The 18,206-nt window shown below is 34.6% G+C and overlaps 1 protein-coding gene across 5 annotated transcripts in view; it reads right to left on the bottom strand.

Moving 5' to 3' along the window:
- SYDE2 (synapse defective Rho GTPase homolog 2) overlaps window positions 1-18,206 on the bottom strand; it is a 40,333-nt gene that overhangs the window by 9,129 nt on the left and 12,998 nt on the right. For 2 of the 5 annotated variants that reach the window (XM_019957173.2, XM_019957172.2), the window contains exons 3-6: window positions 15,508-16,610; window positions 10,548-10,674; window positions 3,823-4,004; window positions 483-714 (exon numbers count right to left, since the gene is read on the bottom strand). In XM_019957173.2, the coding sequence (XP_019812732.2) occupies window positions 483-714; window positions 3,823-4,004; window positions 10,548-10,674; window positions 15,508-16,610 (1,644 nt within the window). Of the gene's footprint in view, window positions 1-482; window positions 715-1,433; window positions 1,523-3,822; window positions 4,005-9,145; window positions 9,312-10,547; window positions 10,675-15,507; window positions 16,611-18,206 lie in introns of those variants that run through there. The other 3 variants (XR_011565825.1, XM_019957176.2, XM_019957174.2) reach the window with 3 other exon arrangements.

Raw genomic sequence — 18,206 nt, 5'->3', positions numbered from 1 at the left:
AATTCTGCTTTAAATCAGTTGAACTAAAAATGACAACGGTAAAAATATTAATATTTACTGAGTACCTATTATGTGCCAAGAGCTGTGCTGAGCACCTTATACACATACTTTTTAAAATTTAATCTTCCTATCAATTCTATAAACATATTACTAACCCACATGACAAAAGGTGATACTGAGACTCTAAAATGTTAATGAAGTTGCCCACGGTCAGACTAATAAGGGATACAATCAGGATTCAAACCCAGAGCTAACCAAATCCAAAATGTATACATTGATCTCTATGTCTACAACAGTATCAGCAAAAGCAGAACATTTAAATGGAGAAATCTAAAGGGCAGGTTATCAATTCGTACTATTTTAAAAAGAAAAATCTAGAAAAGATTTTCTTCAACCATACATGGGCATATTTAATGATTAGCTAATTCTACCATTGTAGAGGTATCATTGTAAGAGAAAAATAATTCCACTGAATCATTTACCTGGCCAGAGTTGAAGTAAGTAGTGAAGAACTTCAATATGCTTTTTAAAATCCAAAGCAGTCGCAAGTTCCTTGGAATCAGTAAAGACTCTGTTGTTATGGGTGGAAGTTTCTTGCCTCTGACTTAATAATACTGGTCCAAAGCACACAGCCAAGTTTTGGCAGGTCATCTTATTCACATCATGATAAGAAGCCACCAATTTCAAATGATCCAACAACATCATTAGAGTTGCCTAAATTGAATTAAATTTCACTTAATACAGTCAAACAGGGATAAATTCAAGGACACAATTTATAGCAGGAAATATAGACAAACAACCTGTCACTTTTTAGAATGTTGTTTCAAAGATTTGCTTTTAAGCTGGATGTTTGGAACGTGAAACACATTTTTTTTTTTATAAAATGTTACACAGGACACTTAGATTTCAACAACATAATTTGATTCATTGAAAGGTTAAAATATACATTATCTAAAATGCTCACGAATGAATTCCAAATTTTAGTTGGAGTTTCTTAGAAAATACGCCATCAACTTTTTCCTCTCTTTCCTTCTCTAAAAAGATAACAGCAAAGGCTGTGATGAAAAGGGGATTAGGGTAGAATGTTCTTTTTTTTTTTTAAGTTTAAGAACAACATGAATTTATTCTCTGATAGATTTGGAGGCCAGAAGTCTGAAAGGAGTCTCAGGGAGCTAAAATCAAGGTGTCAGCTGGCAGGCACACTCCTGCGGAAGCTCTAGGGAAGAATGTGTTTCCTTGTCTTTTCCAGGGTCTAGAGCTATATTCCTTACATTCCTCAACTCAGGGACCCTTCTTCCATTTTCAAAACTAACAATATAACATCTGATTCTGCTTCCCTCTGTTTTCATCACATTGTTTTCTCATCGGCCTGTAGTCAAATCTCCCTTTCCCCGTCCCTTATAAGGATACTTGTGATTACATTTAGGACCTACCTTGATAATCCCAGATAATCTCTCCATCTCAAGATACCTATTTGTTTGTTTGTTTTGGCATGCAGGATCTTAGTTTTCATACTATGTCACTTTTTATGTAAGAAAGAATGGGAAATGAGAAAACATACATGTATCTAATCATTTGTACAAAGAGAAATACAGAAAGCATAAACAAAAAACTAATAAGATTAGGTATCTATAGTTGGCTAAATAATGGCCACCAAAAATATCCAGGTTTTTGTAGCTATCATTAAATTAGGTATCTTGTGGGAATTCCTTGGCAGTCCAGTGGTTAGGACTCCCCACTTCAACTGCAGGAGTTACAGAATGTTCATTTTTAAGTTCAGTTAGATCCTGTAGTCATAAGTAGGGGGCACCATCTTAAAATCTCGGTTACCATGGCCAGGTTTTATTATGATCCAGATTAGGAAGAAGGCCAATGCACTTCTTAATAAATATTTTAAGTAGACAAACAATGGAAAAGTGAAGCATAGAAACGAAAAAAATTATTGAAAAAAAATTTTTTTAATCCTTGAAGAAACCAATAAGGAGAATTTGCTTAAGAAGTGAATGGTTATTTAAGTTTAAGCAATTTTGAAAAGAAATTATGTTTTTAATATACTGGTATATGATCAATCATTTAACAAAATAAGCATGTAATTTCCTCTTCATAATTGAAGAAATAAATACTAATAATAACCTGTAACTTTAAAAAATTAAAATGACATATTATCAATATTTCTGGAGCCAAAAGTGACAACTGGGTTTAGTGATTAGAAGGTAATTAGTAACCTTGACAAAAACAGATCCACAGGGATGGGATAGGAAGCCAGAAAACAGTTTGTTGAGTAGTAAGAGAGTGGTGAAGAAGTGATAACTGCCAGAACAAACATTTGCTCAGTGTTTGGCTATGAAGGGAAGGAATCAGGAGCAAAATGGATCTAGAGTAGACTACAGCTGATATTCTGAAATCAAAACCAGTCACACACTGGTTAACACAGTTAACACACACACACGACTGGTTAAATATATTAGGCTCAATCTCAATAGCAAACCAAGAAACGCAATCTAAAATAAGAAATTTTTTTGTTCTTGAAATAAGATCAGCCAAAAAATGTAATTGTTATGTCCCCTTTGAAAAGTAATATGAAAACATGTACTAACAGCCTCAAAATATTCACAACATTTAAATCAGCAATTCCACTCTGAAATTCTAATCTAAATAAGTAATTCTAACTGAAAAGAAATCTGTGGACAAATATATATAAATAGGTTCAAAATCTAAATTTTATATAAAACAAATAATGATAAATTGTCAAATCCATTCAATGGAATACTTTACAGCCTTTTTAGAAAGAATATTAACAGCATGAGCTTTAAGGCCAGAAAGGCCCTAGATTCATATGATAGACTAGAACACCCAAAAAGCTATATAATCTTGGGCAAGTGATTTAAATTCCTTGACACTCGAGTCTTCACTCATAAGCAAAATGATCCATAATTTTACCTTATATTGATGAAGGAACATTTCTACCCCTTCACCCTACCCTTCTTCTTCTACCCACCTCTTTGTAGCTATTCCTCTCTCCCACCCAAGGGAACAGAAATTCCTAATCTAACTGGACAGAGAACAGGCCATTCAAATGACTAAAATAAACTAGTGAATGAAGGTATTAGGCTTAAAGTATTTCTATCCACTCTTGGACCTTCCACTCTCACATGATAAGAAACACAGGCAAAGTTGGCCTCACCTGGATCAGCCTGGCCATATTTCTTTCCCTTATTCTCCCTTTTGTTCTAAGGAACAATAGCTAAAGTTAGGCTAAGATTAGTTCTGCAAGCCCAGTCATCCTCTCTCCTGTAGGCATACCGGAAGATACTGGTATGAGATTTAGATCATGGGAAGGGGGCAAATGTGAAGAGACAAGGAGGAAGGAAAGAGTGGTGGTGAGCACTAAGTCTTGAGGCTAAGTCATGTACACAAAACAGTTACCATATTTTTAAAATACTATTAATAAAAGGAAATAAACCAAAATGTTAATTATATAGCCTTTAGATATTGATAATTATAAATTCCATTCTTCTTTTCTATATCTTCCTAACTTTTAATTATAAACATGTCATTTTAATAATAAGATAACAATACTCTTTTAAAACTTATCAGGAGGTTAATAGGTTAATATCACATGCGAAAGAGATAAAACTGTTTTCTAAATTTATTCTACTTAAGAATCAGTTTCTAGATTTACACTGTTTAGTCTTTAGCAAAGGTAGAGCTAAAACTCATTAGTGCTACAAATGTCAAATAACTAAAAATTATCTGTAGCTCTGGAGCTAAGTACTCAGTTCATTAAATATATGGTTTATTTCAGGAAGAATAAATGCTTACCTTCTCAACATCAGGCAGACAATCCAGAAGGCCAAAAGTGTACTGAGAATCACCCGGATCATTCTCACAACCATTTGATGACATTTTCAAAGGATTTTTTGCCATTGCACCTAATACAGCCTCATAAAGCTGCTTTGTTATCAGAGGAGAAGGAAGTTCTCTTAAATAATCCTTAAGAACACCTTCAGAAACCAAACAAACCAGAAATAGATGTCAATTAGTCTTTAGAGTGAAATAATAAAAAGCTGTGGCGAATTTTTTTTCAAAGTATCATTACAGTGAACTTTAAAAATTCTGAAAACAATAAAAGCAGAAATGTAAAAAGTATTGTAACAAAACACTTGCAATTTGTATTCTTAGAAATTACTTCACTAATTGACTTTTTGTTTTGAAACCATGCTAATAATGCACATGCATAATATGCAATTATATATATTAGATTTGTTCATAAAGTAAATCCCTTTTATAAAAAGCTCCTTTAAATGCATATAAAACAAAAGAAAATAAGGCATACTAATATTAATTGTAAATTATTCCAATTATATGGATTTTTAATTTCCAGACTTTTCATAAACCCTTGTAAAAAAGTGAGCTATATAAATGTAATTCCTCTTAAATACAGAAGATATGGCTTAAACACACATACTGAATAGTCTGGATAATCTCCAATGCTATACTGTGGAAGAAAAAAATCATTTCTAAAACCAAAACCCAAGAACAGAAAACAACAAACGTGCCACTACAATAGGAATGAGGTAAGTCTACTTCAAACACACCACAAATAGTTATGAACTAAGAGGTGATATAGCTATAGTAGAGGAAACAGGAAAGGATAATAGCTGTTACACATAAGGAAGGTAGGTTAAGATACTAGCTAAAGGATAGAATTTGATCACAAGAAAAAAAATGGACATTTCTGACAGCAAAAACCTAAATATAGACAATACTGATTTAGAAAATGCTCTCAGCTTAGCTGAGAACTTAGTTTGAGGGCTTAATTTGAATTTAAGTGAAAGTGAAAGGCACTCAGTCATGTCCAACTCTTTGTGATCCCATGGACTATACTGTCCATGGAATTCTCCAGGCCAGAATACTGGAGTGGGTAGCCTTTCCTTCTCCAGGGGATCTTCCCAACCCAGGGATCAAACCCAGGTCTCCTACATTGTGGGTGGATTCTTTACCAGCTGAGCCACAAGGGAAGCCCAAGAATACTGGAGTGGGTAGCCTATCCCTTCTCCAGTGGATCTTCCTGACCCAGGAATCAAACCGGGATCTCTCTGTACTGCAAATGGATTCTTTACCAGCTGAGCTACCAGGGAAGCCCTATCCTTGCCATAACCCTTGCCATATTTTCAGTACACAGAAATTTTCTTCAAATGTTTTTACAGCCACATCACAGTATTCCAATGTATGGATCCCCCACATTTGGATCTAATCAGTGGCTACAGACAGATACTTGTATTCTTTCTAATCTTCTGTTATTTCAAAACATGCTACAATGAATAACCTTGCACATCATCATTTTGTATATATGCAGGTATGTTGGTAGGACAAATTCTGAAAACAGGACCACTGAATCAAAAATATATTTGTCATTCAGAGGAAAAAGGATGTTTCCTAGGTCTAGGGCTTCAGCATCTAGGTGAATAATAGTGCTATTACTTGAAACGGGGGGAAGGAGGAAAACCATGCTTTAGGGGATAAAAGGAGTTTCATTTTAAACATATTAAGCTTCAGTTATCTATGGGACATTCAAGGCTACTGTATATAAAAATCTGAGACTCAGGAAAAAGATGGCTGGAGACACAGATCTGAGAATGATCAACTTAAACATGATAACTAGAACCTTGGGAGTGACAGATTATCAAGAAGGAGAGAGAAAGAGAAAAAGAAAGAAAGTGAAGTCACTCAGTCATGTCTGACTCTCTGCGACCCCATGGACTGTAGCCCGCCAGACTCCTCTGTCCATGGGATTTTTCAGTCAAGGATACTAGAGTGGGTTGCCATTCCTTTCTCCAGGGGATCTTCCCAACCCTGGGATCAAACCCGGGTCTCCCACACTGTAGGCAGACTCTTTACCATCTGAGCCACCAGGGAAGCCAAGGAGGTAATATAGAGTGATATGAGAAGGCCCAATAATAGAGAAAATGATGAACATCAATAAGCTCTTTTTTTAAAAATGTTTTTGTTCTTTAAAAAATTTTATTTTTATTTATTTTTAATTGGAAGATGATTGCTTTACAATGTTGTATTGGTTTCTGCTGTATAACAATATGATTCAAGTACAAACATATATCCCTCCCACCCTACCTCCATCCCAGTCTTCAATCAGCTCTTACGTGGTCATCAGGAAGAGGATTTTCCAAAGGTGGCTAGGGAAGAATGGCTAAAGAAGTATGAAGGGTAAGTAGAGGCAAGATGGGGGTGGGGGCAGGACAGGCAAATATGCTATCAAGGCAGTAAAGGAAAGAATGTTTCAAGAAAGAGTTTAAGGTATCAGTTGATACCCAATAATAATTAGGTTAGATAAGAAGAGTGTACTAGATTGGTCATTTGTATGTTAAAGTCATTCAGAATGATAGCAGGACTTCAGCTGGAAATCTAACCATAGGTAGGATATCAAAGTCTTTAGTGAATAAATGAAAATGCTCAAGTATTCTGATGATGATATTAAACAGGAAAGAAGAGGTGCAAGACTGTGCTGTGAGCCTCCAAAAAACCTTATTCCTTAACATAGCATAACTTCCTACTCCATAGTAAAAAGGTAACAAGATGGAAATAGCAGGAAGGAACCAAGAGAATACCAACCAAACTTTTTCTTTGATATATACAAAGAGATACAATATATATAAATTGCTTGGCATATAATAATAATCAAAACCTGTTAGATATACAGTGATATTCCCATTCCTTAACTTGTATCATGTGATCTTTACTACTATCCTTAGTTTCCCACAATGAATAGAAACATTCAGTTTAAAGAGAATCTACAACTAGAAAGTGAAAACGCAATTTTCTGTAGCTGCCAAACAAAGACACTACTAAACCTTTAGGGCATAATTTTTTGTTAGGGTTCCATATTTGTTCCTTGACAAAACAAGACTTGTTAGTTCTCATAAAACTCAATATGCCCTGGTAATTTGAGACTTGTCCTATAATGCAATTATATTAAATTAAAATCTAAAAGATCTCCAGAAAAGATAACTTTATACCTTAGTGAAAATATATGTCAAATATCATTATACTTTATGAGTAATATACTAAACAACCATTAATATAAATGGAATTTTAAATGGATCCAGGTTCAAGATTACTTACTTCACTATAATTTGAAGGCAAATAAGGGAGAATTATTATAACAAACATTAAGCACTTAGAGTATGCTCAGCATATTATGTTCAATGAAGTAAAGGTTATTATTGCTTTTCTATTAATAAATGCAGACAAACTTCACAGGAAAAATAATAAAAAGATTTTATAAAATGATACAGAGAGAAGTATTTATAGTACATTGTGACATATAAGATATAATGACTCATAAATCTAGAAATTGGCCATATGGTCTTATCTCAAAAACTTAGTGATAGACAGGAGCATCTTAAAACCATATTGCCTTAATATCTTTCAAACACTTTGGGACATAAAGAACATAAGATAATAAATTTGTGGTGACAATCTTTAATGCTACAGAAGCTACTTAAAAAAGACTTGGGGGACATTTATGATGAAGTTTATTTAATGCAACACAGTATATCTTTTATCATGTACTTGAAGCAGGCAATTATTGGTAAATAAAGAACTGGTTCCAGTTACACCTCTTAAGCTGCCCAGTAATAGTTAGATACCATGAAATCATATGCCTCTTACCTTCAGGCACAAAGACCAACTACACAGGAAGATTCTACTCATTCCTGTGATGCAATAGAGGCATCACCACACTGAAAAAAAAGGGCATTCTATCTCTAAAACTGCATCTACTTCTCAGAGACTGGTTTGAAGTACCTATATTTTATTAATTCTCAATCACGAAATTCACCATTCTCTCTGCCTAAAACTTTAATAATCACTAAATAATAAATACGTTGACTTTTCTATTATCTTCTCTTAAAACTATGAATAGATTTTACACCTTAAATTTTACACCTGATTGAAGAAAACCTGGTTTGTCTGGAGTACTTCATTCTGTATTTCAGACAAACCAATTATTAAGAACACAGTAAACTGTGAGTAAACTCTACCATTCACTCCATTAATATGTTTTTTAGACCTACTGAACTGTTAAATACATTTCAAAGTTTACTTAGAAATGTGAGTTCACATGGAACAAACACATGAGGCAACACTATTACTGGCCAGCTCCCCAAATTTTGAGCCATGATGAGCCCCTGTGTATAATTTATTGCAATTCCAATGGTATTTCTCAGACAAAACTTAAATCATTCCATTGGCTTTTTATCAAGAAAGAAAAGAGCTCTTGGTTCTTCTGAAAAACAACTTTACTGAAATGGAATACAAAGAATAAAGCCAAGAAATATCTAATTCATAAATTATGGAAACTCTCAACTTTAGAAAAGAATGCTTTTCTATAAATCTAACAGTCATTGATCTACCGTTATATCTTCTGCGTATGCTGCAAATTTCTGACAATTCAAACCACATCACTTCATCTTCTTAAACTGTACACATTTGACATAATTTTTATCTCTAACCCAAGGCTTCAACTAAGACAAAACCTCTTTTTATTCAGAATGTAATTTTCTGAGAACTGATATTTGTAAAATTTCTCCTTAATAAATTCATAAAATGAGTCTTTTGCTGATTCTGTTAATTATATACTACTAAGGGGAAAAAATCTACCTTTTTGTAGAAATGACCCATTTTTTAGTAGAAATAATAAATCTTCTTCCTTTAGAAAAATAAAAGTAACCATTATTTCTGGTTTGCTAAAAGTTACAGGAAAAAAAGTGCTTTGGTTTGTCTCCTTTTAGAATTAAAATGCTTGGGATCAAACTTAGTTATCCAAGAATGTATATTAAATAATCTATGAAAATACAGTCATTCAGAGTTCAGAGATTAGGAAGCTCAATTATTTGGAAAGTCTCAATGCTAAAAGTTGGCTTTAAGGATTCCAATCATTAAAAATCTCTTTAATATGTGCAAGTTGAGCCCTCCTCAAATTCTCACCTAGACAACTGTGTGCAAAATAAGAAAGCAATTTAGAAGAGAAAAACAAATATTGTTATAACAAGGGAAAAAAATGGTAGTTGACAATAGAGAGAAGAGAAAGACTATCAAAATACATAGACAATCTAGAAATACATACCAAAGCATCTGTAGGTGAAAGGATGTGATATCTGAGATTATGGTTCAAAATAGTCCAAGTGTGGGGAGAATCAAATGAGGGGTATAAATGAGACAGGTTTGGTCATTAGGAAGCCAGATGATGGACAAAGAAGGTTTATCATAGTATTCTATGCTTGAAAACTTTGCTAATAAAAAGTAAAACAACAAAAAACAAACATGGAATTATAAGCCAATAGTCCCCAAATATTGATTAGTTATCAAAAATCTCCTAAAGGCCTTTTTTTCTGTTCTCATCTCATATGATCTCTCCACAGAGTGACACTGCATCACACCTTGCTGTGAAAACTCTATTGTTTCTTGTTTCCCAAACTTTCTGACTCTTTTCCTCTCAATCCCTTTAGATGTTTCTTCTTTCTTCGCCTGCCTCCAAAGTTTGGAAATCCTCAAATTCTGGTCTTTCGAAACTTTACAGACAATTGGAAAGTGTTAATTGTAACTAGTGCCAATGACCATCAAATTGCCATTTTCATCACTCAGGGCTTTAGAAGAGTATTTGCAATGCTATACATTAGACTGTATTCATCACCTGGGCAATTAACAGACCCCTCACATTCTACTACATCCTCTCCTTAGCTGCAGATAAGCACTTTCAACTTTGCTTGATATATCCACTGAGATCTCCGACTGGTACCTCAAGTTCAATATATGTTTGAAAAGAAACCCAATTCATAATCTTTTTCTACATTTCTCCACCAAAAACAGTAGTTTTCTCTTTCTTGTTTCTGCTAATGGAATCCAATCAACCAGGTGTCAAAGTGATGTTTGTCTGGGCCCTCCCTGTCTTCATATACTTTCAATTCTATTCCTTCCTGCTGTTGCTACTGCTGTAAGATGCCATCTGCTCTGATTATCTCTTTGCTGAGACTATTGCCAAGCCTTCCTAACTGGTTTTCTTTCCTCTTCTATCTTCTTATTTCAATCCATTGCGCAGACTTGCCAGGTAAGTATCCCTGAAGACTATCTCTGAAGAGTTCATTCCTTTGCTCAAAAATCTTTGGATTCCCTCTGCCTAGTAAATAAATCTAAATTCTCTAACCAGATAGTCAATGCCCCTTATATTACCTATGCTCCAGTCAAACTGAACCTGATGGCACTTTATTTATCCCTCCGTGAAGACAAGGTACCCTTTTCCTTCTGTTAGCTACTGGAGCTAATTTAATGTAGGCCTTACTTCCTTCCAAAGGTTGGCTGTTTGAGAACAGGGACCATATCTTGGTACCTCCCCATAGAAAAGAACACAGTAGTGTTTGTGAAAGAAGGAAAAAAAGACTTCAGAATAATACCAAAACAGTATTTAAATTCTCTTTCCTGCAGAGGTAGTCTTTCAGAATGTGTACATAAAAATAACATCTATTTATTACCTGTTATTACATTTATATCTGGGTACTGGCTTTCACACAGACCAACAGCTTTGCTATCCCTCTCAAAAGCCTCTCGAAGTTCTTTCTTGACTGCTGCCGAGCCACATAATCGGTATAGGCCTACTACCTAGAAATAAAATTATCGCCACATTATGGTAAATTGGATAAAGGGAAAATATAATAGTACAGTATGTATAAATCACATGACTTTGGCAATATTATATATTCTGATGGCATTTAATTAAAAATATCTCAAACATAAGCTTCTGAAGTTTCACCACAGACTATACTGATTGTAGTTACATAGTTTAATACAAATTTTATATTCTTTCATTTAAATTCAAATGATATACTATGTTACCTATAGTGCTAGCTATAATATCTTAAGCAAAAACACAATCTCTTCCCTTTAATTTTATACACCCAACCAATATCTCGATGGGTGCCCTTTTACATCTTTTGCTCCAGATTGAAGTAATACAGCACAACAGCTAATCAAAGATTTTGGGTTCATAAAGCCCCACACTATCACTCCTTGCTTGGTGAATTTGGGCAAGTTATTTAATACTCAGTTTATTTTTAAAAGCTATAAACTCAGTTTATTTTTTTAAAGTATGTATTTGAAATAAAGTTCCAGGAAACTATTTCTGTAAAGTTATCTTTTAAAGTTTCTCGGGAAGAAATGAAAACAAATCTAGGATTTTTTTAACTTATCAAATGGATTGATTATAAAGCACTGAAGGAAGTTCAGTGCAAATAATACATTAAAGGTGAAAATAAAACTTCTAGTTCAAATGTATTCACGATGCAAAGACAACACTCAATCTCCCTTCAATCTACATTAAAAAGATTTGTTTTTTAAACATTGTTAGTTCAATATAAATTCACCAAGAGGAAATCAACATGGTATCTTAAAGAGAAAACAGGCCTGATTAAGCAATTGGGGCCTTTTAAAAGAAAAAATCTTCATGAAAATTGAAGATAGTGGTCGTCATCTATACTTCTACATCAAAGACTATTTAGGAAGTTCAGTCACCTTGAATTGAAAGATTGGATAAAGATATTACTTCAAGACAGAAATAAAGTGAAAACACACAATGCGATCCCCAAGGATCTGAACTAGAAATCATTTAAAAATATTAAAAATAATCTAGAGGAAGAAAGCAAATGAAATTTACAGGTTTGCTTATGACACTAACCTCTTATGAATTATTAAAAACTGATAGACTACACTACAAAAGGTGGGTCTTAATACAGGAAAGTGTCAGTAATGGCTCCACGGAAATGTGATCCAAAATATTTGAGATGACAAGCACTCAGTATTAACTGAAAGATAGTAGAGAATCTACAACTATTTCTAAGAGAAGGCAGTTCAAGGTGCTGCTGAATTCGAAAGGATCAAGAGGATATGGGAAACCAAGGAGTGTACTAGGAATAAAATTCAAATTTCCTATTCTTCTCCACAGTCACGGTATATTCACATTGACAATAGCAAGTGCTAGTTACATCATCAAGAGAAAGAAAATCAGAATGGCAAATGATCCAGAAAATGAAACTAAAATATTAAACAGGATCAAAGGAAACACTACAACATTAGAAGAAACCAGCTTGAGTAGAGCCCTTCTAGTGTAAGCAAACTTAAAGTGTCACAAAAATCTCATAAAGATGTATCCTCTTAAGCTTGAGAAAGATGAATGTAGAACAAATTAAAGAAAGCAATACTTCAATAGCAAGTGATAATTTAAAGGAATGTGTTATCCCCAAAGTTGATATTACAAATACAGTTTTTAAAAGTGAATAAAATAAGGAAGATATACTATACATACATCAGAGAGGAATATTTTAGGATATATTCCTTAACTTCAGAGGCTGATTTCCTGAATCAAACACTTGAAGTACATGCTTGATGCCTCTAGTAAGGATAAAATCTAAACTGGACAGACCATGAGTATGATTTCTATACTAATCTTTTCCTGCTCAAAGCAGGAGATGCATGATAGTAGCTTTCCAAGTATTTGGAAGAATATCACAAACTATTTTTGTATGACTATGGAAACCTGATTTTCATGATTAAAAAGAAAAGGAATACTGACTAGAAAGGTAAACAAAATTTAAGCAGTATGCTGGTTTATAAAACACAGGCACATATCAGACTCTTTCTGTTTGTGTATTGGGGTGGAACAGGGAGAAGCAAAAGAGACAAAACAAGAAAAGGTGTTTAAAAAAAACTGTTTAAAACATACAACTGTAAATCTTACTTTTTATTTCACAGGAAATAATTCCTTATTAAAATAAATCTTTCTAAACTTTATAGAAATAAAAAGCATTCCTAAAAAATATTTTCTTGGCATTTAAAATCACTTACAACAGTCTTATCTACTTGCTGTTTATGAAATATTTTCAGAAAATAGACTGTAAAAGTATAGTGCTATTTGAGTTACTTATGGGGCATCCCTGGTGGCTCAGACGGTAAAGAATTTGCCTGCAATTCAGGAGACCAGGGTTCAATCCATGAGTCCGAAAGGTTCCCTAGAGGAGGAAATTGGAGAAGGCAATGGCACCCCACTCCAGTACTCTTGCCTGGAAAATCCCATGGAAGGAGGAGCCTGGTAGGCTGCAGTCCATGAGGTCGCTAAAAGTCGGACATGACTGAGCGACTTCACTTTCACTTTTCACTTTCCTGCATTGGAGGAGGAAATGGCAACCCACTCCAGTATTCTTGCCTGGAGAATCCCCAGGACAGCGGGCCTGGTGGGCTGCCGTCTATGGGGTCGCACAGAGTCAGACACGACTGAAGCGACTTAGCAGCAGCAGCAGAGGAGGAAATAGCTACCCACTCCAGTATTCTTGCCTGGAGAATTCCATGGACAGGCTACATTTCATAGGGTTGCAGAGTCAGACACTACTGAGCGACTAACACAGATTTTAATGTACAATTGTAAAAGACTTTAGCTTTATTTAAAGTCTGCCTAACTTCTGGCTTCTCTATATGCTCTCTGGGAAAGAATATGGAGGGAAAATAGACACCTTTAAGAAAAGAGTAACTGGACCAAAAGCTGGATTCTAAAGGCCTCACTTCCACCCAGACAACACAAACTTGACTTGATAGAATCACATATCTGAAAGAGGTTTCAAAAATTCAAATATCCTACCTCTCTGCTTCAGGAAGTTACTACATCTATTTTTATTAATATAAGCAGAAAAGACTCACAGAGATTAAGTGACTTGCCCAACATCACACAATAATGGATGAGAAACCAGAATCTGTTTCCTGTATCTTTATACCAAACTCCATTAAGTTAGGAGGTTTCTATAGTTTCCATGTTAAATTCAAGGTAGGTTATTTTACATTTGCTTCTATATTCTTCTAAAGAAATCATATTTCAGATTGTATGGTATTCATCATTGATATTTTGATTAATGTTATAAATTCTGATAGCACTAAAGCAAAATACTTTAGTAATGATTCTATGGCTTATTTTGTATTGCAAAAGATTAGTATAAATAATTGTACCTCATATTAATATCCTCAGTGATACACTGCTTCTCATTGTCATTCTACAAGTATTAATGAACATAAAGATAAGGTCTGGTGGTGGTGGTTTAGTCACTAATTTGTGTCCAACTCTTGCGACCCCGTGAACTATAGCCCACCATGCTTCTCTGTCCATGGGATTTCCGAGAAAAGAATACTGGAGTGGGTTGCCATTTCCTTCTCCAGGGTATCTTCCCAACCCAGGGATCGAACCAGGGTCTCCTGTATCTCCTGCATTTGGCAGGTGGATTCTTTACTGACTGCTGCTGCTGCTGCGTCGCTTCAGTCGTGTCCGACGCTGTGCGACCCCATAGACGGCAGCCCACCAGGCTCCCATGTCCCTGGGATTCTCCAGGCAAGAATACTGGAGTGGGTTGCCATTTCCTTTCCAATGCATGAAAGTGAAAAGTGAAAGTGAAGTCGCTCAGTCGTGTCCGACTCTTAGTGACCCCATGGACTGCAGCCCACCAGGCTCCTCTGTCCATGGGATTTTCCAGGCAAGAGTACTGGAGTCGGGTGCCATTGCCTTCTCCTTTACTGAGCCACCAGGAAAGCCCCAAAAATAAGGTCTACCAACTGGTTAACATTTACATGAAAGTGAAAATATCAGTCATGTCCGACTCTTTATGACCGCATGGACTAAGGTTCACCAGGCTCCTCTGTCTGTGGAATTCTCCAGGCAAGAATAGTGAAGTGGGTTGCCATTTCCTTCTCCAGGGGAACTTCCCAACCCAGGGATCGAATCCAGGTCTCCTGTATTATAGACAGATTCTTTACCGTCCAAGCCATCAGGGAAGCCCATCTTGTTACAAATAGCACCAGGTTTTTTGTTTGTTCTAATGAACTGCTTTTACCTTCTTTAAAAGGAAAAGAGAATCAGATGTGCTTTTATTAGTAGGACCTCTCCTTATCCACCATGCTATCCCAAAGGTAAGACATGGATAAGCTTACGCTTTCCAAAGCATGGAACTAAGGGAGAACAGGAAATAAGGGCAAGGAGTTAATTTTAGGAGTGAAACAGGGTTATAAGATTCACTGTTGAACTCTCTATTAAAGGAAAGTCAAACCATGCAGAAACATTCCTTAAATGAATTAGTCTTAGTCCATGTTATTAGCTCTGGCTTTTCCTAGGAATGTCACTGTAAAATGCCATATCTTCATCTCAAAGTGTAAGTCCATGCAGCCCTGCATCAAACATAAAGAACCATCTAGCATGCTTTCAATCATTGACAACACAGGTTAAGGCATAAATTATATCCTAAACAGGAATGTAATAAAAATAAAGAACAGGAATGAGAAAAAGTCTAAATTAGATCTTTTAAACTTACCTTGAACTCCTTCTCCTAAGACTTACTATAAATAAATTGAATTAATTACTCGAATAGATAGATAAGGGGGCAATAGAGAAACACAGTAAAATAATACCTGACAGCCTCTCTTTTCAATTTCCATAATACATTTCTGAATCAGGAGTGGTACCATCAAGCCTATATTTTCTTTCTCTACAACTCTTCGAATATCAACACCAAATACTACTGGTTCTCGATTTATATCTAGCCCATGAAGTGAATTCTCCCACTGTTCCAAAAGAGTCACTTTCACGTAAATGAGACCTCTAGGTTCAAGTTTGACAGCCAATTGATGTGTCTTTGTCACTCGGAATAAGGTGGGAAGAACAACAGTTCCATGACAACACACTCGGTTTTTTCTTGGAGTGGGTTCCCAACTAAACACTACTAATTTCAAATGCTGTGCATTTTCAATTTCTATGTTGAAAGTGTGATCCATGTCTAAAAACGTTGTTCGACATGTGAGCAAAGCTGTTCTGGCTTTGTTCACTGAATCTACCTGAATCGCACAAAAGACATCTTTTGAGTCTATCCGAGGTGGTTTTAAATCCTCAGCACCATAGAAGTGCACACTCATGAGCCCAGATATGTACTGTGAACACTTAGGTTGATCAGAAAAGCTGTAATGTCTAAAAGCATCAATGTCTATTTCATTCTTGCTGCTGCTATTTGGAATTATGTCTTTTCCTTTTGCAAATTTGTTTTCGAATCCATATTTGCTAGATTTGGCTATCAGTTCAGGTGAATCTCCATCACTGAGGTAACCACCTTTGCAGGAATACTTAGAACTCACGGAGGTTTTCTTCTGATAGGTGGGCTGAGAAGACACACTGGTATCAAGATGGTACCGACTTATCACATTCCTCTTAGCAGCTGTGGTTGTATTCCCAGAAGGTAGAATAACAGCATGATGAATCTCTTGACAGTTACATTTAGACAAAGAAGGAGTATTATCTGGACTGTTTACATAATTCAAGGTTCCTTTAACACTCAGTTTTCGGCTAAGTTCTGGCAACTTTTTCATTTTCATGGAAAGTTTCCTCACAGTTCGTGGAGACTTTATTTTATCCGGGAAAGACCAATTCATTGAACTGCCTTTTTTCACAGGGCTAGGGCTTGGTGAAGACAGTTCCATAACTCCCAAATCAGTCTTGTTTGTAGCAGCTACACTCCCAGGACCTTGGGAAAAAAAAAAAAAATAAGGTGATAAGTTTTGATTTCTTTTTACTTTATAAACCACAAATTTAACAAGCTCTCATATGGACAGAAATTCTTCCGTTTCATCTTAATGGTGAGGTTTAGTCAAAAGTTTAGCTGAATTCCCATTACCAAGTTTAAGCAGAATATCACGATCTACAAAAGGCTTATGGTGGAAAGAAACATCTCCCTCTTCATCTGCTTTTCTATTCTGAAGGTTTGAAAGAAAGATAATATAGGTTCCTTTTAAATCTTTCCCACTGCAATATACTTATAACTGTAAACAGTGGATATCAAAGAAAACTAGGAAAGTTTCCTATTTTAATATGTTCACCAATTTTCACATTTCCTACTTTAGTGTATTTATTTAGAAATTTCACCTAATACAAGAATGATTGATAAAATGTATTTTCTTATAAGTTTCAGTTTCCATAAAGAATAAAGTGTTAAGACGCTTTCAATTTTTTCTCCACAAAAATTACTTTTTTTCTGAATGTCAAAGTTACTCAGGCTTACAATAAAAAGTTTTTCTAAAAATTTAAGAAGCACAAATAAATAACAGTCCATATCACCAGAAGATTAATCATTGTAAAACTGCACTACCAGGAGATTAATCATGGTCATATATTATTATTATTATTATTAAATTATAATATTTATTATTAAAAATAATACCAGTCAACTTTTACTGAGCTAGACAAAGTATGAAAACTTAATTTAATAATTAGTATGCACGGACCCTCATTTAACTCTCATAATAACCTTACGAGTTAAGATACCATTCTCCAGATGAGGAAATTGATGCATGAGCTGTCTCATTTGTCTAAAATCACAAATCTGGTAAGTGGAAGAATAAGGACTCATATCTGAAAACAGGCTTTCAGAATCTGTTCTCTAAAATACTATATTTGCAGTCTCTCCATTTTTTAAACATTTTTCTGTCCATACATATACATCAAATTGACTTTCAAAGACCTTTTTTCAACTATTATTAAGAGGTTAAAGCATTTCACTTAACCTTAAACTTTTAATTCCCAGTTTAAAAAAAAAAAGGATGTAAAGGCTAATCAATTTCATTTAAAAATATGAATATTTCCTAGTAAGTTTTCAAATTAATAGAGCAAATTGAAAGTAGCTTCTAAAAATGTAATATTATATAAATTTAAACTGTGCTTTTAAAGAAAAACATAGTATTATCCCAATTATTTAAAATTTAATTTTTCATACTTTATCTAATTATTCCCTATAAAGATCCTTAATGACCCTAGTACCAAAGACTACTCTATGTAGTACATTTGACAATTCAAATGAGAAAAGTGTTTATTCATTTCAAAAAATCAATAGATCAAATGACCTTTCTTCAAAGTATTAAAATAGTCTAAATAGTCCTCTCTCCATCCTTCTTTATGTGTCCTATTGACAAAATAGTTTCTTTATAGAGAAAGGACTATTTTAAGTATGCCTGTTGGGCTTTTCTGGTACATAACTAATAAGAAATGGAGTGTTTAATAAACTAGACAAAGCATTCCCTTATACTGTAAACTGTAGTACAATTCTACTGGTTTACTGGTCTAAAAT

Source organism: Bos indicus, chromosome 3, assembly GCF_029378745.1.
Source record: "Bos indicus isolate NIAB-ARS_2022 breed Sahiwal x Tharparkar chromosome 3, NIAB-ARS_B.indTharparkar_mat_pri_1.0, whole genome shotgun sequence".
NCBI lineage: Eukaryota > Metazoa > Chordata > Mammalia > Artiodactyla > Bovidae > Bos > Bos indicus.
Note: the sequence above shows the minus strand (reverse complement) of the source record. Positions and strands in the feature narration are given on the sequence as shown.